The sequence below is a fragment of the Pyricularia grisea genome, chromosome I (assembly GCF_004355905.1).
Source record: "Pyricularia grisea strain NI907 chromosome I, whole genome shotgun sequence".
Lineage (NCBI taxonomy): Eukaryota > Fungi > Ascomycota > Sordariomycetes > Magnaporthales > Pyriculariaceae > Pyricularia > Pyricularia grisea.
In genome coordinates, this window is record NC_044973.1 from 5,877,118 (window position 1) to 5,901,637 (window position 24,520).

Genomic DNA, 24,520 nt, shown 5'->3' on the forward strand with positions numbered 1-24,520 from the left:
AAAAAAAAAAAAAAAAAAGAAAAACACCTTTACGGGCAGCGCAGATGCAATGACGTACTGAACGCCCGAGGCAGTTTATGTGGTCACAGATCTTATCGGGTCGCTTATCAGGTGGGGCGGAAAATAAAGGTGGAGAGCTATCGTAGTTCAGATGCACTGCGACCACGGAACGCGACATGAACTCTGATCGAAATAAAACATTAAAGAACACCTCCAACTGATCACCTTGGACTTCCCTCGCACGAAGGTCGCACCGGATTTCAGCGCGAGCTACGGCTTCTATCGCCCACACTCAATCCCACCAAAGGCTGGCCATCCATCAAGCAGCCACCATGGCGACCGAAGATTCCAGATACCGGCAAAGCACACAGTACCGCCTCTGGTCTTTTTCGCCCTCACAACTGGCCGAGCTACGATCAAAGACGAACCAGCTTGCCGCCACCAGCATATCCGGTCGATTGAGCGCACGAAATGGCGGCGATGGCACGTCAACACCCATCCCCGAGTTCTTGACGGCGGACGAGGAGCAGAAGCTGGTCACGTTTTACACAACACAACTCCTACGGGCTGCGGTGTTCCTCGAGCTCCCTACCGAGGAGAGAGCGACGGCCGCCGTATTTTTCAAGCGCTTCTACGTCACCAACAGCGTCATGACGTACCCGCCCAGCACAATGATCAAAACCGCCCTCTTCTTCGGCGCCAAGGCCGAAGGCTTCTACATGCGGGTGGGCAAAATTGCCGAGAAGATCAAAGGTACCACCGTCGAGGAGATCCTGGCCGGAGAGTTTCTGCTATGCGAGGGCATCCGGTTTGCCTTTGACGTCAGGCATCCCTACCGTGCGCTCGAGGGAGCCATCATGCAGCTCAAGGCACTGGAGGACCTGGATGAGAAGCACATCAAAGCGGCACATTCGCGGGCGAGGGAGATTCTCAAGTTTAGCGCTCTCGTCACCGACGCCTACTTCCACTACACTCCAAGCCAGATCATGCTGGCCGCGCTTTCACTCGCCGATCGAGCCCTGGCCGAGAGGTTGATCGACGAGAGCTTCAAGGTCAACGGCGCACACCTCCCCAAGAAGGACTTGGGTGCAGTCGGGGCGCCGGTGCCCGATAACAGCGGCAGCAAGGCAGCGCGGGCCAAGAACCGCGAGGCAGAGCGGGAGCGCATCTTTGGCGCAGAGGTTCGGGACAAGGTCATGGCCGTCATACAGAGTTGCTCCGATATGATGTCGCATGAGCTGCCCGAACGTGACGACGGTTTTTGGAGTAACGAGGCCGGCGAGCTCTTCAAGCCTCTCACAAAGCGACTCAAGAAGTGTCGCGATCCGGACCGGTCTGACCTCGTGGCGTTGCAGAAAGCACGGCGTGAGAGGGCCCTCAATAGTGCGGACAGCGATGACGAGAGGGATCCTGGCAAGAAGAATAAAAAGGCCACCATTGAGGGAGACGGTTCTGTATTTGGTGGTCCGGTTGGGGCGGACGCCAGAGACCCAAAACGGAGGAAGGTTAGCAATGACCCTTTTGGGCCGCCACTGTAATGATGAATCTTGGCATAACTGCATAACATGCGATAGGAACTACAGGACTACACATGATAATGCCAGTATTGATTCAGTAAAATCTTCCGCTGCTGCTATGCAAGCCTTACACATGTCGATACGAGCTTGACTATGCCTGTAATGCAGAAAAAAAAAAGATGGGTTATGTACATATTGTCTGCGAAGCACCTAGATCCTGAAGCTAATCGCCTCGAGTAGATTCCTCTCTTCTGGTAGTAGATGCACGTGATTCGGCACCTCTACCAACCCCCGAGCGATGAGAATGAACTGCTCGCATTCCGCGTCTGTAGAACTCGACTCAACATCCTGCGCTGGGTCAACCTCCACCTTAGCCGAGCCCATCTCTATACGAGATTGGTCCTCGGGTTCCTTGACGGCCTTATACCACGCGGAGCCCGTCTCCTCGGGAGACCACCAGTAGACCGGGAACCTGCGCTGAATATTGTTGACCAGCAGCGCAACACCAAGCATCAAGGCACACCCCAGTAGCATTATGGGTACATACCACCAGCCGAGCCCGACGATGCGGTCGTCCACAACGGCCATCAGCGCCGTGGCACCCGCGGGTGGGTGGACCGTCCCCGTCAAGGCCATGCAGGCCGTCGCGGCCGCACACGCCAGAGCTCCGGCCGCCCAGCGGTAAACGAGGGAATGGAAGCCGAGGGTCGGGTCGTCGGACGTACTCTGCAGCAACCGGTCCGGGCCTCCAAAAATGGTGGCGACGATGGTTCCGACGAGGGCGCTGACGACCTGGCCGAGAATGGCGTTCCGTGGCTGGGCCAGCGGGGCCTCTATGGAGTAGAATTCAAGAACTGCGGCGGCTCCCTGTTGATTTTTGTTAGCCTGCTGCTCGATGTTTGCTTTTGCTTTGAGGATATTAATGGCGGAAGGTGACGATGGTGGCGGTGACGGGGGCGGCTTACAAAACTGGCTACGATCATGGGAGCATTGTGGGCGCGGAATTCACCGACATGGTGATTTACGGCCAGAATGAGGAGGATGGAGGCAAAGACGCCAACAAAGGCCCAAAAGATGTAAATTAGATTACCGACTGCCTGCTGAGGCCGGTCTGGGTGTCGATGACCAAGGAAACGTGCCACAGGATATGGCAGTCGGTGGCTCGGGTTCCTTGGGATCCAGGGGTTCGAATATGAATCAATGTTGAAGTGCCATTTCGTGAGTCGCGGTGCCATTGTCTAGCTTGTGTTTCCCACTTCGTCAAGCCTGATTCCCACGTCTTGACCTGCACTGTAAGATTTCAAACCACCACCATTCCACCTTTGTGATTCAGTTGGCTCGCTAGCAAGGTAAGTGGCCTAGGTACGTTTCCTCCGATTTGTCTCGGTGCGTCGTATGTAATATTTAGACAAATGTTCAGGAGAATAATATAAAGGTCTCGCGTCTGCTTTACCTTTTTCTCCCTTTTACAAGGAAGAATGCCTTGGATGATGCCGACCATCTCCGAGAAACCGAGGGCATCCCCGGACCTCCATTGGTTTCGTCACACAACTCAACTAAACATTGTTAGACTCATTGACCAAATCCACCCTTGCGTTCCGAGAGGTCGGGTGTGACTAAAAAAAAACCCAGAGTCGTGGATCAGAAACGTAATGAAAATGCGAAACGGGTCAGGTGTGGTAAGTTGTGGCTAGTGACTTGGCAGTGGCTGATCTGACGTCAAATTGTGGCTGATGGTTTTTCAAGCCACGACCATCCACTTGAGGTCCCCAGATCCCCGCGTTCCTCGTTTCATTGTAGCCTGGAGCTAAGCTCGACCTTGACCAGTAAAAAGCAACCAAGTTCTGCTGTGCCGTTGTCGCACGTCGAACAACCCCTTGATGCCATGTCGTTTGATAGATTGCCTACGCGTACACACCCATTCGGTTGAGTTTCTTTTAGTTAAAGGTTAACATGACCGCTTATTGATTGAAGTCAAACCTTGATCCCGCATCTCTGCCTTTCAATCTGGCTCAGACTTTCACCGTCCGATTTTAAGTCGGCCTGTCTGTCCATGTTGACCTTGAAGCTTGATCTGAATCAGGAATCCCAAATTCATCTTTACTCAGCCTAACTCATATCGATGGCTTCCTCGTCTGATTCCCACCACGGCGGCGGCCGCGGCGGTCCCACCCGCACCTTCTTCGATCATTCTAGTGCCACGCGCGTTTCAACCGACGCCGTCCTTGCCAAATCCATCCAAGAGGCATACCCGCAACTCGAACTGATCATCGTACCCGCCCAGTCAACGAATCTCTTCACCTACGCCCAAGCCGGTAATGCCAAGCTCACGCCGATCGAAGACGATTCCAACGAGTCCCTACCGTCATCTCTAAGCTGGGAAATATACGCGGCGCCTGCAAGACGTATCGATGGCGCCCGTGGAGGCATGATCGAGCGTCCCTTGTTTGGCAAGTACGCGTATAGCTGGCAGGACACTGAGTTCATTGTCTACTACGCCGAAGGCCGAGATGGTCAAAGCGCGTACCCTGCCGTCAACAACTTTTACCTTCTCACATCGCCGGCCAATAGAGGCAAGGCACAGAGCTTGTTGGTTGCGGCCGGCTTTTGGAGCCAGGAGCTGCACGACGAAGTCCTTGTCTTTGATGGAGGCTACTGGAACAAGTCGCGGGAGCTGTTCAACAGTATACGGAAGGCTTCATGGGACAACGTCATCTTGGATGCCGATGTATGTTGACTCGGTTGAATCCTAGTCCACAACACACAGAGCTGACTATTTCGCTGCACATAAACAGATGAAGCAGACTTTGATCGACGACCACATGTCTTTCTTCAAATCTCGGGATCAATATCAGAAACTCAAGGTCCCTTGGAAGCGCGGCATAATCTATTATGGTCCACCTGGGAACGGCAAGACTGTCAGCATCAAGGCGACCATGAACATGCTGTACAACCTCAAGGACCCCGTACCAACGCTCTACGTCAGGAGCCTGGTAAGTTGGATGGGCCCAGAGGCATCCCTGTCCATGATATTTAATGGGGCGAGAGCAATGGCGCCATGCTATCTGTGAGTATTTATTCAAGACGTAATCCTTGATATTGGGTTCTGTGTCGTGCTAACATGGGGAATAGTGTTTTTGAGGATCTCGACAGCATTGTCAACGACTCTGTTCGCTCATACTTTCTGAACGAAGTGGACGGACTTAAGAGCAACGACGGAATCTTCATGATTGGTAGCACCAACCACCTCGAGAGGCTTGACCCTGGCATCTCCAAGCGACCATCCAGGTTCGACCGCAAGTACCTGTTTCCCAACCCCAGCAGGGATCAGCGCGTAGCATACTGTCATTTCTGGCAAAGAAAGCTGGCCGACAACAAGGACATTGAGTTCCCGGACAGTCTCTGCGGAGCGGTGGCGGACAAGACTGACAAGTTCAGCTTTGCCTACATCCAAGAGGCGTTTGTAGCTTCGCTTCTGGCCATTGCTCGCACATCCAAGCAGGCGGACGATGATGACTGGGTCAGTGTGACGGCTCCTGGCACCGAAGACAGTGATTATGAGAGTGATGACAGCAACGATGGCAACGATGACGATCTAAAGAAGTTGGTTCTTTTCAAGGAGATGATGAAGCAGATCAAGATTCTGAGGGACAGCATTGACAGTAGCGATGACCAGGTGCTTGCTGCCAAAACGGCGAACCTTATGCAGATATAACAACACATGTAGTCTTTTTATTCTCGTGGGTCTGTTCAGGTTTTGTTACACATCGTTGTTTCTTTTTCCCATCCGATCATAATGTATCGAATTATGTTCGAGTGACTGGAATTGCTTCTCTAGCATCTTGAATACGGCTTGATACTGATATTGTTAGTTATCTGTTTCGAGAGAGGGCTTTGCTGGTTGTCGGACTTGAAATAAGTAAATAAATAATAGTCTCAGTTGTCAGATCGTTTAGGGGAAACACGTACAAGCAAATGGTCGAAACATATATTCTTTTTCTTGAAGCCTGCCCGTCCTACAGCATCGAACTCTGACCAATCTCGACATCGACAAACAGTAAACACTTGGCAGCATATACGATATCTTCCGGACGCAATCCAATATCGTGTAAGAGCAAGCGTGTGCAGACATGGAACTTTGAATCTAGCCCAAATTGATGTCCAAGTCTGTATGGTCCTCCGTACGGATGCGGGTTAGTGGGAACACAAGTGCCGTTTGGACGCCCGTAGACTTTTTTTTCTCTCTTCATCCCGTGGGCAAAATCATATTGTAGAATACCCTAAAGACTGCACAATGCTCTTGAATCGAAGACCTTAGCTTCTTTGTGCTAGGCTCGTCGGCTCAATGCCTTCCTTGCTTTTCCGCACAGGTGTTTATATTACCAGGGGCTCCTTAAGCAGCATTGAATCCCAAAGTGAATTGCTAGTCATTCAAGAAGCTAGCTACTGCTAGTTCTATTTCAGTCTAGTATTTACAACTTCTATAGAGCTAAAACTACCAACTCTAGCCACTTGTAAAACAAACTAAGCTAGATCTTGTACCTCAACTTCCAAATCTAGCAAAACACTGACAATGCCCACTTAACCGCGGCCTAGCGATTCAATCCTTATGTAGATGTTATCCCTCAATCGTCTGCAAAGTTTCTACGCGCAATTCCATGAACAAGTTCGAATCATGTCATTTACATAGAAAGTCGCTGCACGTTTAGTTTAGGCTTCTTACAGAGTTCGACTAGACGTTTTCCATTGTTTCATACGCTGGGCCTGGTCTTAGTTCAAAATGTTGATGTGCAACGTCCGAATCTATCAATCAATTATATGCAGGCTATCTTGGGTATAAAGATGGTGTGAACGCTGCTGGTTTGATATTCTTTTGTCCGTTTCTTCTCCATCAGTCTCGATTCTTCCATCGATCGGCTTCATCTTCATACATATTCTTTATTCTACTCTTGCTATACAAATAAATTCCTCTTTTGCAACCATGAAGTTCTTCACCATCATCAGCGCCATCCTCCTTGGTGCCTGTTCCCTGGTTGCGGCTCAAGACCTCAGCACAGCCAAGGATTGCACCGAGTTCCAAAGCCTCTGTAATCAGGCATGCCAGAAAATGTCCAAAGAGGTAAATCTATTTTTCTAGTTGTCACACAAGAAAAAATCAAATATGTTTAATTCCTTGGTAACAATTTGTTGACTGAAAATCTCTTGAAACTTTGCAGGATGGCAAGGTATCAAACTGCACCGACAAGCCCACTTCCGACAGCCGCTGCGACTGCCCCTAATTCTCGCCTGAGACTCCCAAAAGTCGACCAATCGCATGGGAAAGCTATTAGGAGGAGGATACTTTTGGTTGGAAGACTAGCTGTGGCAGTACTTTGACGCATGGAGGCCGTGTAAATCATCATGCGCGGAGTAGCGCCAGCCTCATCCGACAGTTGCTATAGCACTCAAGGCCTATTGATGGCCATTTATCAATGTAGCGATTGCAACAATTAGGGAGGAGGATATTTGCTTTGTAAATATAGACAAAATAAATAAAATAGAGCCGTTGAGCTTACTCTCGTGAGCTTTGGTTAGTGGGATTTGGGAATAGTCGCAGGTGTTGATATTATGAATAAGGTATTTGTATTTGAAAGAATTGCCCCAAATGATAACTTATACTGGCCTTTAGAGCCGTCAATTCTGCACCCTCGAATAGTGGGAATGCAAAGAATCCGTACGCCTTGTGTGAAATAAAAGAAAACAAATTAAACTAGATTTTTTTTAAAAAAAAAGACGCACACACACACACACACACACACACATCGAAGTCCACTTGCTAAACACGTCTTCAGCTGACTTAATTTAGAAGATTAAAGCGGAGTTAAAAAGGCTGATTTATGGATTCCTGTTGAACCTGGCGCATTCCATTCGAATTGTAAGGGCACCGCAGGCGAAAGTGGAAACTTGATCTCCGCCATGCCAATAGGGGCAACGCCTGGAGTATTACGCTGCAGTACCAGACATTACTGATAGCATACTGTATTTGAATTTAATAAGGCAGCTGGAGCTTGTTTCAACCAATGCAGGCAACTCGAGGTTGTGAACAACTAAAAGCCTTGGCGTAAGTCTTGGCCGTCCCCCATCTTTTCCCATAGGCCTGCGCCAAAGCTCCCCTGCAAGGATTTTCGAGGTTCGTTCCAGTACATTGCATTATAGATTTTGATGAGCCTCAATGATCCAAAAATATTCATACTCTTTTTCTATGAATCGCGTAAATCAACCCTAATGCATTTCCATCGTCTCACCGGCATCACCGGTAATTTTGATCAAAGGTTTAAGGCTGTTTGTTCATGGGCAGACATGCGAGTGGGTAGACCACGTGTGGAACCACGTGATCTCAGAACACGTAGCAGAGATTTCAACAGATCTCTGTTGGATTGTAGATAGTTACAGATATATAGTTACCATGCATGAGAATACCGTTTGATTTGTTATATTGTTTTTACCGATCGCAGCGATCACTCTATTCCTATCAACAAAGTCATTAATTTAAATGCAAATGGCAAATTCTACCTATGTCAGGATAATACTAGAGTAACTGATTCAGGCCATATTTTAAGCAACTGGGCAATCCCCGAATGTCTACATATCGAACGGACCAGGCAACTTAAAACCTTGGATCCATGGCACAAAAGGTACTATGTTAGTAGACCAGGCATGAAACCTCAACTTGGGATAGGGGCCGATGTTTTTATCGGCTACCCCGACAATTAAAAATAGCCTCCCCTTGAATTAATCACTATTTATAAAAGTGAAGTCGAGAAATAGATATTATAAGTCTATTTCAAAAATGTGAAAGAGCTAAAGTATTGCTTACTAATATAATGGGATCACTGTATAAAGGTCTTGTAACCCAGTCAACTGGTATTACAATTGACCGCGGAAATATTTCACGCTAGGTTTCAACTTACAAGTCTTAGTTGTTAAGCTTTGTTCTCTCATTATCATTGTTATAATCCCCTTCTAAGAAAGTCCATAACCATGAAAACAAATTTTCTCGCTACCACTTTTACAGCTTTTGCTTTATTTCCGACCAGTATTTTCGCGGTCGGGCCCCCAGCGGATGTATGCCATGTATTTGTTCGGGACCGCCGGGACCCAGGCAGGCTTGTCGGATACGGCAAAAGCACACTTGGGGTAACAGCTATTGTCAAACCCGTAACGCTGAACGGCCATGAGACAAATGGGGCGTATATCTTGGCACCTAATCCGACAGGAACGCAGTGGGAAGTCAGTACTTCAAGGGAACCCGGGCGTAACGATATTTGCGCTCTTGATTTAAAGAAGTATCCAGGGCTCATAGAAAATTGGGCGCTTTGGTCTCAACTATTGCCAAGAGGTCAAAAAGCTAATTGGTATGGAAAGCCGGTAAACGTTAGAGGTCATGAGGATTCGTAAAGGTCGGGTTTATCAAAATGACTGCGTGTGGTCCTATTTACCCAAACGCACGTGTTGGGCAAGGCTTGCCAAAGCATTTACTCAGGTGGAAGCTCGTTAACGTTGGCACTATGTCTTTTTTTCATTCCTTCTCATGCTTCTCTTTTATAATGCTCTTGTTTAGCTTTGGAGTTGGAAGATTGTTTAGTTTCGGTGTTTCAATAAAAACCAAAAACGATTGCTTCTACCAAAGTGGTGGGTGACAGCCCCGGCTTTTATTTTGTTTGGCAGCAATGTATAAGCTGGGCAATGTACCGAATGTATGTTGGCTATCACAGAAGCCCCAGACCCCATTGACCGCCCTGGGGACCGCCAGCACATTACAAGCCCAGGCGCAAATAAAATTCCCTCGACTTGCACTTGGTAGTCTGACCTGCAGGGTGTATAGCTGAGCCCCTTGTGGCGGAGCTCTTGCTTTAGAAAATACACTGGTATTATTGGCAAGTTATTTCCGTCTGCTTTTACTGGCCTATAGCGATCCTGGTGGCCAAATTGTAACAAGACCGCTTTGTTTTAAAGCAATGAAGACGTAGAAAACTTTGCTGACCCGTAATTAGGATTATGGCACTGAGCGCCCCAGATGTTAGGCATGGTAACGACCTACTTGACACAACCAGGAGCATCTTAAATGACTTGCAACATTTAGAATCAAATTCATATTCGTAGCTGGATAAATAATACAGTAACTCTAGTACATCACCCTATAAACCTGGTATTCGTCTCCTGCACCGACGGGCAAAATATTAAACGTAGCATAACTGTCAATATTTTCAGGCTCCAGCACGTTGAAAACATGAGCGGCATTTTTCTGCCGTGTGCTTACACGATAACCACCAGCTGGGATAGTAACAACCTTGTTGAATGACTCGGTTGCCACAGTGGTGCGTGCAATACCCTCGTACTTGTTCCGTTCCAGCGTGGCGCTTGTAATGTTAAAAGCTTCGACTCGACCAGTAAAGTCCGAGCGCAGCTCATCCACGACAACTCCCGCAGCGCGCAGGCGGTCGGCTACGTCGGCCCAAGCCCTCGAAAAGACGTAGGCCTCGGGACGGGAGCGGGTCAGGTTGGCAATGGCAGGGGTGCTGTTCATGAAAGTGACGGGGACGTTGACTAGCGTTCCGTTGGGTGCATTCACAAAGGTCCACGAAATGTTGGTTGGTCGTAGGTAGTCGGTGACGACAATATCTTGATTGTTGGAAATGAAGTCGGCCCGCGCCGCTTCAATGGTGGCATAGACGTATGCAGCATTGTCGGCTGCGGTCTGCACAAGGGTCTCGACCAGGGTCAGGCCAGTAGAAACCCGGCGCTGAAATTGTTGGTCCGCCAGGCCGATACCGCGCGTCTCTGAGAGGAACATTACAGCCTGAGACAGCCCAACCGAGGTGTCGCCCATCTTGGCATCACCTGTGGTCTCCTCCAACACGACACCACCGTTCTGATCGAGGGAGCCGACGACGTACGGACTATGCCGCAGGCCGCGAGCATCGAGAGCCGAGGCGATTGCTTCTGTGAAGAGACCCTCAGACAGGGCCCTGATGTCCTTGTGGATGTTCAAGTTCTTCATGGCGCTGAACTGCGAGTCCTGGGATGATAACCAGGTCTTCCCCGTGGCGTCGTAACCCCTCGATGCCGAATACTCGTGGCAGTCGACGCCGACGTGCGGAGCAAAGTCCATGACGAGCTTCTTAATATCACGCGTCTGCTGGCGGGCCATCTTGGTGTGGTCGCGGTTGGGGTCGAAAGAAGTGGCGAGGTACCGCTGGAAATAAGCTACACCGTCTGGGTTGTAACGCGGCAGCATCAAGATGTCCACCTTGTCGAGAACCGAGGCGGCCCATGTGGCGTTGGCGTCAAACTTGCCTAGCAGGGCGAGGAGGGCCTGGTCGCCGGCGGGCTCGTTACCGTGAACACCTCCCTGCATCCAGATACGGACTTTTTCCGACTGCGTGACATTGGCATGGCTTGCAAGACCACCAGAAACATTGGGCCCGTCGGGACATGTCGACAGAAAGACGTATGGCAAGGAGCGTCCTTCCTCAGATCGGAAATTTGGGTTGTGGTAAGTCATCCATTTGTTGCGGGTGGCAAGCGTCTGCAAGAAATGCTCAAGCTCAAACTGGGGCGTAGGGCCACTTATACCATTGGCAAAGGCCTTGGGGACCGTAGTAGGTTGCTGGAATGCCGGTGACAGTACCTCGACGTCCTGCAAGTCGGGGAAAAGTTGGGCGACGACCTCGCTATCCTTGACGACAGGGACTTGGTTGTCAGCATAGCGCAGAGCACATGCTTGACGAGCCCCCTGGAGGAGAACCAATGCGAAAGGAGCGTAGCGATACATTTTGGCAGCAGACACTGAGTGAGATTGGCGGACTCGAGTCGGTGCAGGGGCAAAGCAAAAGGAAGACAAGACTGCAGAGTTGTCGATGCTATGGATATGGACTTATACACTTCAACTACGTGCCGTGGTAGCCTTCCCTCTCCACCATTGATAGGGATTTTCTTCCGCCGATGCAACATCCGATTCGCCGCCATCATTTACCCCATCAAAAATAGCCTTGGCATCCGACCTAGCGGGTTGAAAAAGGTTGCATTGGAAATGAAGCCTAGAACGCCAAGACAGTCTTCCCCCACTCAATGGTACGTCGGAAGAGGATCGGCAGCTGCTGATCTGGTAACGGCCCCGAGCCTCCGATACTGAATCTCATATATCTACAGTAGTTCGTAAGAATGATTGCACGTCTGGCAGGTGGTTTCGTACTAGGAAATCCACATACATATTACATTTAGTAGAGGATAGGAAAATAGAAGGATGTGTCGAGACTAGGAATCCACTCAAAAGCGGTGACCTGACTTTGTTAGTCAAAGATTTTGCAGCCCGAAGAATTATAATCCTATTATTAGCAATGTGGTGGGTGTTTTTGGCATTTTTGGCACTATTTTCCCACAGCATCGCGACTCTCCAGCTTCTTTACACATCTAATCATGACCGAGCACAATCCATTTCGGCAGCGGCTGTACGCCTTACCCTTTCGAGAGTCATGCAGGTCGTGTTGCGCACCTTGGAGTACAACTGCTCAAGCGTCGCCTTGCGCTGTTCTGGCGGGCCATATAATTTCTTGTTTTTGTACGAGGTTGCCAGGGCAGCGTTGGTCGAGACAAACTTGTTGGTCGGGGTGCCAATACGCCAGCCCCAACCCCTTTGCCGTGGCCGTGGGATAAAGAGACTCCTCGTTGCCCACGTGCTTGACCAGCCCGCAAGCCTTGAAGCTGACAGGAGGGAATAAGGCAAAGAATATGTCTTATTCCTGGTCTAGCCGCCAGCGCCACGTTGGAGTTGGACCGACCGGAAAAAATAACAACTTCCTGATAAATCACGGTATATATGTTCGCTATTTACCCAAAGCTTGTGCGCGGATCAGGTCCTTTCATCATACTGTTTGGGTGTTTGACAGCCATCTCGGTAGCTTTTATTCTCCATAAAAGCCAGGGACAGTCTGCGCATTTGGCCTTACACTTGTTGTCGATTGTGCAAATATATCCGTCCATGGTGATTTTGAACTTCCTACTCGTCATTGCGATTTATATATTACCCAACACCATTTCCCTATTTCTCCGTAAAAAATCATATGTTTTATTTATATCCGGCACGGTTTATCGAAATACCAGAAATTCGGGTTGGTAAGTATAGAGAATTTGGTAACCTGCGCAAAAGCGAATATAGAAAATATAACCAAGGCGAAAACAGATTTAAATTCCATTATCGCGATTGGAAATTAATTGTCCATTATACTGAAGCTTTCTAAAAACTTGAATATATATCTCAAAACAACAGGTGGTATCCTGATAAACTAGTAACCCTTATTTTATATAACTATTCGAAATATCCACGCCTAATACGAAATGCTATTTTCCACTTTTCGCCTTCCTTTATACGGATTAAATTGTATATTCTTTTAAAGTTTAATATTATAAACCATTATACTTAGTAAAGTATGTTTCGGAATTCTCCTATCAATAGGAATGGGTAGCAATTTTTTATGGTAATGTCGTTTAATTGTTTGTAATCCACGTATAATCGTAATTTTCCGTTTTTTTTTGGTACGAAAAGGATAGGGTATCCTGCTAACGCTGTCGATGGTCTGATATATCCTTTTCTAAGGTTTTCCTCTAAATATTGGTCGAGTGCTTCCATCTGTGTGGGGTTTAAACCGTATATTTTGTAAAATTTGGGTTATATTCCCTCCTTTAATGGTATTTCGTGGTCGAATGGACTATATTCCGGCAATCCCGTTTCGAGCTCTGGGCTAAATAGTCGTTCGTATATTCGGTACTCGTCTGGTATATTGTTGGTTTGTTTTTGTTTTGGTGTTATGTAATTGGATCGGTTTTGGTTTGTGGATAATCGCTTTTTTTCCGATATTGGCTCCGGGGTTAGTCGTCCTTTTTGTAGGTACGCCATTTGTTTTGGTCGGTCTATCCGTGCCCTACGTTTTTTGTGTAAACTTTTCCAAGTAGGAGGTCGTTTAGTAACTAGGTGTTTTTTTTATTGGATTTGGCCTATTATCCAATTTATCCGGGGGTTGTTTTTCCTAAGCCAGGGGATTTTTAAGATTATATCCTTATCCCTTATTTCCGTAATGTCCAAGATGATTCGTTCCTTTCGTCCGTAGTTTTCCATCCAAAAATATACGGTTTTTGTTTCGATAGTACCGTTCCCGTATGAAATTGCCTCTCTTTCCACGGTTTACAATTGGTATGGTTTTTTTTTTTATTGCCAAAGTATCCGTCGTTTCTTTACGATCTTTGGGGATATATAATTATTTTATATTCCGCTATCGAAAAATGTTCGTATGGGTTTGCTATCGAATCGTATATTGAGGAATATATGTTCGTATTTTATTACCGCATTTTGCGTAACGTTCAGGGTTTTTGTTTCCGTTCCTTTTTTCGCCGTCCGGTACCCTATACCGTTTGGCTGTCCTAGTTTTTTAATTTGCTGGATTCGCGCTGTGGGTCCTTGGTTTTTTTATTTCGGGGCGCGTGGTTACTTTTTATTTTGACCTGGTTAAGTGGGTGTTTTGCTGGCGTTGGTATCCTGCGTACGTTCGTAGGTGCCTATTTGTTTTTTATTTGCGGGTTCCATACGACCTTAATCAAGGGTGCAGGTACCTGGTATCGTTATTTTCGTACATGCCAATTTTAGGCTTTGGTTAGTATATGGATTTTATATATACTGCGAATATATTCGTACTATGGGAAATTGGGCTGGTGGCAGCACGTTATGGGGTATTCGTCGCTAGGTGTAAAAATGACCGCTGGTTTTTTTCGGAGTCTAATTTTGATTTCCCAACTGGGCAATTTTTGAATTGTATAAATTTCGTGGATTCCGGTTACTAATCGTCGTTGTGGGAAGAAGTTGTGGTAGATTTTTTTGCTCAAATGGATTCCGCAGTTATCTTTAAAGCATTCTGCCCAAAAAACGTGGGTATATTCCGGGTATACGGTGCTTAATTTGGGGTGGTTTCCAAATATCGGTATTACATATCCTGTAAAATCCCGTTTCTGTTGGACTAAAATATAGCCTGGAAACTGCACTAATTGGTCGTTTCGGTATAAATCGATTTATTTCTTTTCGTATTTGTACGGGTCGTTGGCCCCTGCTACATTATACATATTTGGGGTCACGTCTTCTTCATCGCTGGAACCTTTTCCAATATCGTTATTTGATTTTTCGGTTAATGGTTAATTTATTATTCTAATACGGTAGGTCTATCCCAATGGTTCCGCATCCGATTTTCTTAAGGCGTCCGAATTTATAAACTCGGGTAATTTGGCGTTTTGTCGGTATAAATTAATTGGTTACTTTGTCCCAATAGGTATTCGATTTCCTACCGCTAGGGTTCGAATACCTCGGGGTTTTTACGGGTACCAGCTTACGTCGATTTTGGAATTATTGTGGGTCATACAATTGTCGTTATAACAGGTGGTCCAGCTTATTATGCTATATTGGTTAAATTGTATCTGGTTATGGTTGGTGGCATTAAATCTTCGTAGTTTTTCGGCTTTGCCCTTGAAATCCGTGGCAAATCCTAAAGTGCCGTTATGGGCTTCGGGACAGTTTCGCGCGATATATCCTGGTTTATTGCATTTAAAATATTTGCTACTTTTGGGGTTTTTGCGAGGCTATCGGTATTAAATTGCGTTTAGGTCCATAGGTCCGCTATATGTGCCGTACGCGGTACTGTGTTAGCGAAACGGCTTAGGGTATTAGTATTTGCGTCCTATATTGGCTTATCGCAAGGCTGGGCCCCATACGCTACGTCCTTCGCGTCGTTCCAATTTTCGCTCGTATAATCGGTTATCGATCTTAACCGCTAGCTCCATATACTCTATTAATATATCGGGTCGTTTTTTTTTAACCAGCTCGTTTTTAACCTTTTTTTTAAATCCCGTATAAAAACGTGCCATTAGGGCCTCCTTACCCCATAGTAACTTGGCGGTAATTTATCGAAATTTACTGGTATATTTGGATGCCGACTTAGTTTGGGTAAGGCGCACCAGCTTACGCTTAACCGTACGTTTTTCGTTTGGATTGCCGAATACTCCCCTAAGGCATTTTTCGAAATTATTATAATCGTCGAAAATGCGGTTGGTCTTAACCTTACGGTTTTCTTCCTCATTATAGTCCAAATAATTTCGCAAAATTGGCTTAAACCAGGCGAGCGCGTCGCCTTTCAAAAACGAGGTTACGTAAGTAACCTTATCTGCATCGCTATCAAAATTATTTTCGTTAAAGTAAAGGTATGCCCGGATTCCCGTAAAAAATCCTTGCAAAATACCTATAATACTATCGTATAATAATAGTAAAAAATATTTGATATAATTCCTATTAGCTCGATTAACTTATTCGGTTATTCGTTTTTGGAATTGTCGATTTTCGGCTTAAAGCGTCGCGACCATTTGACGCAAAGCGTTAACGCTGGCCGGAACGTTGGTAGTAAAGGGGGTTTGAGGGGTGGTTTTGTTGGAAGATATTGTTTCGGCGGTATTACTCGGTATGCTTTAAAGCAAGGTACTAAACAGAAACAATTAAAATATTACGATTAAGGTATCGGGGTAACCTGTTTTTATAATAAAGTACAGTGGGTTAAAGCAATTAAGCGTTTAATTGGGTAATTGGGGTTTTTAATGATTGGGGGTGAAGTTATGATCGTTTTCAAGTAAGTATTGAGGTTAATTAAAGTTTAATTGCTACTAAGCAATCTTAAAATCGAATCTATTTATATAGTAATAAGCGTGACTTATATAGACTATGTTCCAAATATGATTTCTTTTGATTTATTTAATCTGTGATTTTCAACTAAGATTTTACAAATTATAAAGATCCATTCCTTTGGCCGTTACGTGAGGTTACGTGAGATCTCGTGGCCTTGCCTTTAGGTAATCGTTGTTTTGCCGGTCGGTATTTCTTCTGGGCGAGTGTCGTCAGGAGGGGTGTGACCCCACCTGGCCTCTCTGGTACCGGCCCAACTATCTGGTCGTAACAATTATATTACATTCCAGGATTCCGTAACGCGCGCCGTTCGGTTATAATCTTTACGAAAAAATGAGGAAAAAGAGATTATATTTATATAATAACTTGTAAAATATATAATTATTATATTAATAAAAAAGGTTTATATTATAATTTTATATTTGGGAAACAAAAAATAAAAACAATCTTATATAATTAATAATAGCAACTTTATAAGCTTATTTTTAACACAATAGCTATTTTTATTTATAAGAAGATATACCAATGGGTAAATTACATGTAAAATTACGTAAATTCAAACCACGTAATAAAGATTTAAATAAAGTTTTACTGGATTGTAAATAGTTACAAATAAATAATTATAATGTAAAAACATACCGTTTCAATTTATTATATTATTTTTGCCGATCGCAGCGATTACTTTATTCCTATGAACAGCCTTATAATTAACAATTAAAATTAAAAATAAATTTTACAAAAAGGTGGGTAATAATTATATTTTTTAAAGTAAAGATTTACAATGCCAGCATAAAAATACCCTTATTTGCAATATCGATGTCGTTGTCGTTCTCGAATGTGAAGATGACTACGACGTGGCTAAAGATCTCTGTGGTAAAGCGCATGTCCACCTTTATATTGGTTAGGATCGCTGGCTCGAAGAAGCTGCGGCCTTTTTTGGTTCCTATCATTATACCTAGGCTCCAGGCTCTTTATTGGAGAATTGGTCACTGAGATCTGCCCTGCGCTTCCTACCTGTCTCAACCTGGCCCCTATTGCTCTCGCTTCCCGTATCAAGCCTTCGAGGCCCTCTGCGGCAGCAGCAAGGACCAGGGGCCCGTGACTCGTCGAAATATGGAAGCCAGATCCGACCTTGCCACGGCGTCCTTGAGTTTCCGGATAAATTCACCGTAGATGTCCTTCTGCATAAAGATGCGGTTGGAGCAGACGCACGTTTGGCCAGCGGACTTGAATTTGCGGATAACAGCACCAGCGATGGCAATATTCAAACCCGCATCTTCAAAGAACATAAAAAGTGCATTTCCCTCTAGCTCAAGGCTGATCTTCTTCGCCATGCTACTGTTTCGCTCCATCAGAATCTTTCACACATGCGTAGAGCCGGTAAGGAGATCTGTCGAACCACATGCAATGCGCACAGCGTCTGGCCAATGGCTAGCGTGATATCCAGTGCGGTTACAAAGTTTATAACACCCTTGGGTAAAAATTTGCGGTGAAGGACGTCTTGCCTGCCGTTTCGATCAGTCAGTCACTAGCCCATTGTGTTGCATGTTAGTCGCACCACTCACGATGTGATCGGGCCACAGACGCCCACTGGCTGTTTAAACACCGACACCGGGAAGCTCCGGTTGCTGTATTGTATAACGTCCCCGTAAATGCACGGAGCCTCTTCGGCAAACCACTCGAGGAAACTGGTCGCAAAGAGCATTTCGATTATAGCAGTTGGACGGGCTTTTCCAATTTCCCAAATGATTGACGTCATTAGGTCTCCCTTGTTTAGAATGACGAGCTCAAACCATCGCCGTAGGATAAGTTACCTGTCTTTGCCCGACCTTGACCTCCAGGATGAAAATGTTTTCAAGCAGCCTCGATATTTTTTCGGCGTTCTGAGGCCCGAATCTAGGCAGGATCCAATTAGGGAGGCGGCAGCAGGGTCTTTCGGGCATTAATAGTGGCAGCTCGAGGTAGAGAATGTTAAGATTGCCTAGCATCCTATGAACCTCAAATATCCTCGCCGAGTTTGAGGGGACCCATCAACCATAGATATAGTTTTTTACCCACAAATTGCGAGACATTATCCAATTTCGGTAATTTTGAAACATATTGACTTGAAGCTGCAGTTAAATCGACGTTGATGGTCCGTAAACTCACAGTCTGGCAATTGCTCAAAAGAACTGGCCTGGTAATTTTTGCGTATGTCCTTTTAGGTCTGCAACGTCCTCAAAAAAAAGCGTTTTTAGTATTTAACCAAAAGTTCAAAACCCGGACCGCCGCAATAATACACAGTCCATGGTAACGTCACCAATTACGAGGTCTTGAAGTAATTTGTTACTTCTGAGCGCGATTGGCTCCTACATCGGCCTGCCCTTAACAGATCGCGCTCCAACAGGTTTTATTAACTGGACCATGCAGCTTCGGTCATGATGGCGAGATGGATCAGGAAAGAGATAGCGACGCAGCGGCCCACAAATGCGGGGAGCGTTCGTTCGAAACATTTTGCTACAGTGGAGTGGGCTGATAAAGGGTAGCGCTAGAGCTCCAGGGAAAACTAGAGCGAGCCAAGTGGGCCCTGATACATCCCTACATGATATTCGCTCGGATGCTCGCAACCAGAGACATTTTGACTGTTCATGAAAATATAGCCAGTGTCTTCCTCGTTAATGTTATTTGCGCAGCTCTATTTCGTCGCTGCCGCACGATTTAGTTGCAACAAACCTCAACCATATCATCATAATGGGCAAAGTCAAAACGTTAGACCTGTCCAACACAAGCGGCGCCTACTTTGCGCCCGCCACCATCACCCCCGCTGGCAGCCGCCTTTTGCACCTCGCCGGCCAGGTCGGTGAAACAAAGGATGGCATATTGCCGGCTGATTACCAATCACAGATCCACCTGGCGTTGCTTAACCTCCGAAAGATAATAGTGGCAGCAGGCGCCAGCATAAAAGACATTGCGAAGCTGACGCTGTACATTGTCAACTATGATTACACCAAACGCCTGCACATTCGGCACCTTCGAAAGTTCCTCAAAGGCCACAGGCCCGCAATCACCCTGGTGCCCGTGCCAACGTTGGCTGTAGCTTCTTGGCTGTTTGAGGTTGATGCGGTTGTTGTGCAGCCAGACCCTGCCTCGATCGTACCGCCGGCACTGTCGGTTGCCAGGGCGAGCGACAGGTACGATGCGGTCATTGTTGGCGCAGGGCTGGCTGGTCTATCTGCCGCACACGAGCTGATAAAGGCTGGCCTGTCCTGCATTATCCTCGAGTCGCGAGATCGAGTCGGTGGCAAGACGTGGAGTCAGGAATTGGCCGGAGGCAAAGGCGTTGTTGATCTGGGGGCAGCATGGATAAACGACACCAACCAAACCAGAATGTTCGATATAGCTAAACGGTATGGAGCCGAGCTGATCGAGCAGAACACGCAGGGCAACGTCGTTCTCGAGGATTTCGATGGCAATGTTTCGTCCTTTACATACGGAGATTTACCTCATGTGAGTGGAGCGACTGCTTATGGTATTGTAGACTGTAACGCTAATGGGGAAAACGGTATGTGTCCACAGTTCGACACAGCTTCAAGAAAGAACGTCGAGGAAATCAGAGACATGTGTGAGGCCGACTGTCAAGCTCTTGATACCTGGAAGCCGGAGAACACAGAGCTCGACTCGATGACCATGGAAGCCTACCTAAGGTCCAGGGGCGCCAGCAAGGCGGCTCTGGCGTCGGCTATGGTCTGGACGCGAGCCATGCTGGGGCAGGACCCTGCGGACGTCTCTGCCTTGTATTTTCTCAACTATTGCAAGTCTGGCGGCGGCTTGCTGCAGATGCGCTCCGACCGCAAAGGCGGCGGTCAACACCTGCGAGTCCGCCAGGGAACGCAGTTTTTCGCTAAATCCATGGCTGCAGCGCTTCCGGAGGGAATTGTTCGTCTGGACAACTCCGTCCGTGCCATTGTCGGTGAGGAGGTAGGTGGGCAATTAAAGGTACAGACCAAGGGTGGTATTGTCTATTCAGCTCGCAAGGTTATCACCACCGTTCCCGGGCCTGCGCTGCAGAGCATCTTGTTTTACCCTCCTCTGTCCCCTGTGAAGCGGGTCTGGGCCGAGTCCCTCAGCTACGGCTACTACACCAAGGCCATGATGCAGTTCAAGACACCATTCTGGGTCGAAAAGGGCTTTTGTGGCCTTGCTCAATCCTTCATCGGCCCTGCCAGTGTCGTCCGAGACACTTCAAGCCCGGCGGATGACAAGCACATTTTGACGTGCTTCATGGCATCTGACCCTGGTATCGCCTGGTCAAAGCTGTCAGCCTGCGAGAAGGAGCTTGCCTTAATGAAGCAGCTGAGCAAGCTCTTCGATATGAGCAATCTGGCAGACCAGTTTGTATCGCTCAACCTCTACGAGTGGAACAATGACGAGTGGGCTGGCTGGGGCTGTCCGTGCACTGCACTTTCTCCTGGCGTGCTCGACACGCTTGGTGGTGACGGTTTGCGCCTTCAAGCTGGCAACTTGCACTTTGCTGGGACCGAGACTGCTGGCGAGTGGAAGGGCTACATGGAGGGTGCAGTTCGCAGCGGTGAGCGTGCTGCCGCCGAAGTTATCAGAGACTTGAGTGTAGGTCCTGTTTCCAAGCTGTAGGTTAATAATGGTGTTAGACTTAGCATGGTATATTTATTGTTGATCCAAGGTAACGACACAAGGAACAAGGCCTGTTTTAAGCTGCAAATATCATCACTTTCTATGGATTGATTGCCTGCAAAGCCTTGATCTCGTATTTTTTTGGACTCCATTATAATACCAGTATACGGTTTAAGCCGTCGCTTATCTATCACAGTTGATGCAATGGTTAAATGCGAAAATATTTATTCCCGAGTTTCTCTGGAGGCTGTTGTTGTTCTTGTTACCCCCAGTTTTCATAGCCAAACACAGAGGCCCCATCTTGTGCTGGTAAACATATCCTGCATTTACTTTTGCTTCTTCGGGTTTTAGTTTCTCTGAGATAGAGATGAGTGGACATTTGCCTGGAGCGGGAATCCAACTCCGGGCTCGATATTTTGCGGAACTTGGTTACACGACAAATGATATAGCTGGGCTTCGTGCAGACACAGGTGCCGTATTGTGATACATATATTTTGGCGTCACATGACTTGCAGCGCTCAATGAGCCCGTGTAAACAGCAGGACAGCTCTGAGTTAGTGTGCGTCATGTCGCTTCGCGTTTCCCAATTCGGAGATGCGGTTTGGACACGGAATCGCGTTGGTATAACCACATTACAATAAGCAGGTCGGAGCAACAAATATCTTCATTTACCATGGCGGCAACAAAAAGAAAAATATAATATTAAGTTTCGTGATAATATTGCATAAAGATTTAATAAAAATTAATGTATTTTGCATGTGTATTTATTATGCCAAGGTATGCGTTAAAATGGTCCACGTGGTAAGTCCGGGATACATAATTATATTTATTTAATCAAACATTATATATTTTCCCCTTGTTTTTTTATATTTTGAGTAAATTAAAACATAATTAAAAGTAAACGAAAGTGAATTAAGCCATAAAATCGATATTTAATTAGCCTGTATTGCAGAATTAACATGCAAATGAAATTAATGTAAATTGTGATTAATAATTTAAATGGTTAGGCAAACGATAATAAAAACCTAGCTGGGTAAGAATAAATTGATAAAATCATTTTTTTCTTTCTGTTGGTAAAGGATAGGGTACCCATAGCCCCAATTAACGGGCCTGTGAAACAACGAAGCAATTGTATTAATTACTCCCTATTCTGTTAATTAAAGTGGTAAAGGTTACAAAGTAGGGTTGTACAACGAAGATAGGCCCTTTTATAGGGACCTACCCCCCTGTCTATTATCGATAAGTAATGCATACGCAAATACATATAATTATACACAGACAGTTATAATGCTTGCTTTAGGCAGCGTTAAACAACTGTTGGATTTCCAATATTGTTTGGGGGTTTTCTATTTTCTTTTTTGGGGGGTTATTTTCCGGCTAATTATTACCGTTACACTTTTTTCTTGAAAAAATAAATTTGATTTTTAAACGTTGGTTTAGCAGATCGTAACGAAGGCCGGTAATGGCAATTTTTGCTTGCCATAACGGCAATTAAATAATAAACGTAATAAACACGTTTTTAATATTTGGTATTATAAAAGGTTTTTATAATCGGTATTATTGTATCTTTATATTTAATTTTAAATTACCTAACCATAGAATTTACGTAAATATTAAAATATAACACCGTTTCAAATAATAATAAAAATATATAAAATATAAACAATATTAAAACGTGTTTTAAGTTACCGTTTTTTAAAAATCCTTTAATTACAGCGGAGGTTGGAACGTTTGCCCAATCGAAATTTCCAAAATATATTTACCATTTTTATATTTTAGGTTTTTATTAAAATAAAATTTTGCACAAAAACGTTACAATATTTTTCAGGTGAATTTCGAAATTTTCCATCAATTAAAATTGGATTAACAAAATTTTGTTAAATTATATATTCGCCCCCGAAATTTCGTCGATATTTCGAGCGTAAATATATTAACGATTTTTTTTAAACGTAAATTATTTTTGCCAATCGTTTTGGCACCGAACGCGACGCAAAGGTCAATAGACGCAAATGCAAAGCTGGCCGTAACCCAAGCAGCTGCCAATTTAGGGCTTAATATAAAGCTGTTTTTTTTTTAATTAACGACGTCGCCAGAGGATGTTTTACGAGTGATGAGTGGCGGCAGCTTCGGCAAAGCTCTCTAGCGTCAATCGACAACTGATGAGCATCCGGACAGTGGCCGAGGCCAAAGAACTGCTGGCAAAGTCAGGAGCAAACATGAACAGCTCGAGTCAAACCTGGTCCAGCAAGAAAAGGTTTTTGTGCGAGAGCAACATGATGCGCGTTGTTCTTAAAGGTATCGTAACTGGTGAAGAAGCTGCCCTGCCTGTAAAGTACGGTGCGGATGCAATCGTCTCGAACCACATTGGCCGGCAGCTCAGCGCGGCATACTCGACCAGTGAAACACTCCCCAAGATCCTGGACGAGGTCAGGGGCCAAATTCCCATCATACTTGACGGTGGCGTTCGCACGGGCACAGGGACGGACGATTTCAAGGCTATTGCTCACGGCACCAGTTTTTGCTCTTTAGCCGTCCAGTGCTGTGCGGGATTGGCTTGTGACAGTCAAAATGACTTGAAAATGGTTATACGTATTCTAGAGCGTGAGCTAAGTAGGACTTCGGTCCTGGTAGGGGCTACGAGAGTTGAGGGACAGACTGGGGGTTGTGGCATCTCATGGAGTTGGGATTGCCAAGTTGTAGTTGAGTTATTGCCATCGAGGCAATGCTGAATAAACAAAGCTGCTATCCAAAGATTTCCCGCCGACGTGCCAGGGTGCCTCTGATAAGTCAAGCTCGGGTATCTAGCCGAGCCCCAAATGTTCCAGAAAGAAGCCAATCACTCCTCACCCTTATCTTCAACCAATCCTGGACTAGAAGATTGATCCCCAACTGGGTCTTCTCCGCAAGTCGGGACGGATACAGAGACAACAGGGAACTCAACAGCTTTCCATCAAGTCGGTGACCTTTCCCCACTACCGCTCTCGATTTCCCTTCATGAACAAAAGTAGCTCGGTCTTGTTTGCCACACTTCCCACGAGGAATTTTGCAGAGGGAAGATTACGGGCAGTAGCCGCGATTGGCTGACAGATGATAATGCCATGACGTCTTCGGCTGACGTCGCGAAACCCAACAAGAGGGTCAAGACGTCCACGCGCTGTTGGACATGCCGTCGGCGCAAGGTCAAGTGTGACGAGCACAAGCCCGTATGCCGCCAGTGCGTCGCCAAGCAGCTTGATTGTGAAGGATATGGGGCGAGGCTGCGATGGATGGACCCCGGTATTGATTGTGTGATGAGGAAGTGTACAAGCCGCCATCGGCTCGGGAGGTCCGTCCCAAATCACAGAGAAACCGTAGCGCTTTTGGTGTGTCCCACCCGTGTCGTGTATCTGCTATACCAGATTGACCAAATTGCTGATGTGCATTTACTGCCTTTAGACCCTGGTCCGACTCCTGTTGAGCTTTCTGAAGTGGATGAAATCTTGCGACTCATCGACGCCTTCGCAGACACCCAGTCACTAGTCCCATGTGAGACAGTGAACTCACTTTTGCTGTCGAACTTTGGAGTGTTTAAGAGAACCGCTGATCGCGACGAAAAATGTATTGTCGTTCCCGCACCTGAGCGAGG

The 24,520-nt window shown here is 46.2% G+C and overlaps 9 protein-coding genes across 9 annotated transcripts; 6 read left to right on the forward strand and 3 right to left on the reverse strand.

Annotated features, from left to right (window-relative positions):
• Positions 1 to 332: 332 nt before the first annotated feature.
• PgNI_06699 (uncharacterized protein) lies at positions 333 to 1,538 on the forward strand (the record flags this gene model as incomplete). The annotated part of the gene is made up of 1 exon (XM_031126720.1): positions 333 to 1,538. The coding sequence occupies one exon, from the start codon at positions 333 to 335 to the stop codon at positions 1,536 to 1,538; it is 1,206 nt and encodes a 401-aa protein (XP_030982208.1).
• Positions 1,539 to 1,599: 61 nt separating this feature from the next.
• PgNI_06700 (uncharacterized protein) lies at positions 1,600 to 3,098 on the reverse strand. The gene is made up of 2 exons (XM_031126721.1): positions 2,483 to 3,098; positions 1,600 to 2,384 (listed from the first exon to the last, which is right to left on the reverse strand). Exons 1-2 carry the CDS (start codon positions 2,750 to 2,752, stop codon positions 1,728 to 1,730), a joined length of 927 nt encoding a protein of 308 aa, XP_030982302.1. The 5' UTR covers positions 2,753 to 3,098; the 3' UTR covers positions 1,600 to 1,727.
• Positions 2,083 to 2,453, forward strand: PgNI_06701 (uncharacterized protein; the record flags this gene model as incomplete). The annotated part of the gene is made up of 2 exons (XM_031126722.1): positions 2,083 to 2,125; positions 2,158 to 2,453. 2 exons carry the CDS (start codon positions 2,083 to 2,085, stop codon positions 2,451 to 2,453), a joined length of 339 nt encoding a protein of 112 aa, XP_030982394.1.
• A 490-nt stretch (positions 3,099 to 3,588) lies between the features above and the next one.
• On the forward strand, positions 3,589 to 5,501 carry PgNI_06702 (uncharacterized protein). The gene is made up of 3 exons (XM_031126723.1): positions 3,589 to 4,245; positions 4,313 to 4,584; positions 4,650 to 5,501. The coding sequence occupies exons 1-3, from the start codon at positions 3,640 to 3,642 to the stop codon at positions 5,230 to 5,232; spliced, it is 1,461 nt and encodes a 486-aa protein (XP_030982392.1). The 5' UTR covers positions 3,589 to 3,639; the 3' UTR covers positions 5,233 to 5,501.
• A 997-nt stretch (positions 5,502 to 6,498) lies between these two features.
• PgNI_06703 (uncharacterized protein) lies at positions 6,499 to 6,796 on the forward strand (the record flags this gene model as incomplete). Its single annotated transcript, XM_031126724.1, has 2 exons — positions 6,499 to 6,636; positions 6,734 to 6,796. 2 exons carry the CDS (start codon positions 6,499 to 6,501, stop codon positions 6,794 to 6,796), a joined length of 201 nt encoding a protein of 66 aa, XP_030982393.1.
• A 2,885-nt stretch (positions 6,797 to 9,681) lies between these two features.
• PgNI_06704 (uncharacterized protein) lies at positions 9,682 to 11,331 on the reverse strand (the record flags this gene model as incomplete). The annotated part of the gene is made up of 1 exon (XM_031126725.1): positions 9,682 to 11,331. One exon carries the CDS (start codon positions 11,329 to 11,331, stop codon positions 9,682 to 9,684), a length of 1,650 nt encoding a protein of 549 aa, XP_030982390.1.
• Positions 11,332 to 17,827: 6,496 nt separating this feature from the next.
• PgNI_06705 (uncharacterized protein) lies at positions 17,828 to 18,025 on the reverse strand (the record flags this gene model as incomplete). The annotated part of the gene is made up of 1 exon (XM_031126726.1): positions 17,828 to 18,025. One exon carries the CDS (start codon positions 18,023 to 18,025, stop codon positions 17,828 to 17,830), a length of 198 nt encoding a protein of 65 aa, XP_030982391.1.
• Positions 18,026 to 18,996: 971 nt separating this feature from the next.
• On the forward strand, positions 18,997 to 20,895 carry PgNI_06706 (uncharacterized protein; the record flags this gene model as incomplete). The annotated part of the gene is made up of 2 exons (XM_031126727.1): positions 18,997 to 19,752; positions 19,822 to 20,895. The coding sequence occupies 2 exons, from the start codon at positions 18,997 to 18,999 to the stop codon at positions 20,893 to 20,895; spliced, it is 1,830 nt and encodes a 609-aa protein (XP_030982388.1).
• Positions 20,896 to 23,111: 2,216 nt separating this feature from the next.
• PgNI_06707 (uncharacterized protein) lies at positions 23,112 to 23,455 on the forward strand (the record flags this gene model as incomplete). The annotated part of the gene is made up of 2 exons (XM_031126728.1): positions 23,112 to 23,409; positions 23,433 to 23,455. The coding sequence occupies 2 exons, from the start codon at positions 23,112 to 23,114 to the stop codon at positions 23,453 to 23,455; spliced, it is 321 nt and encodes a 106-aa protein (XP_030982389.1).
• Positions 23,456 to 24,520: the final 1,065 nt, after the last annotated feature.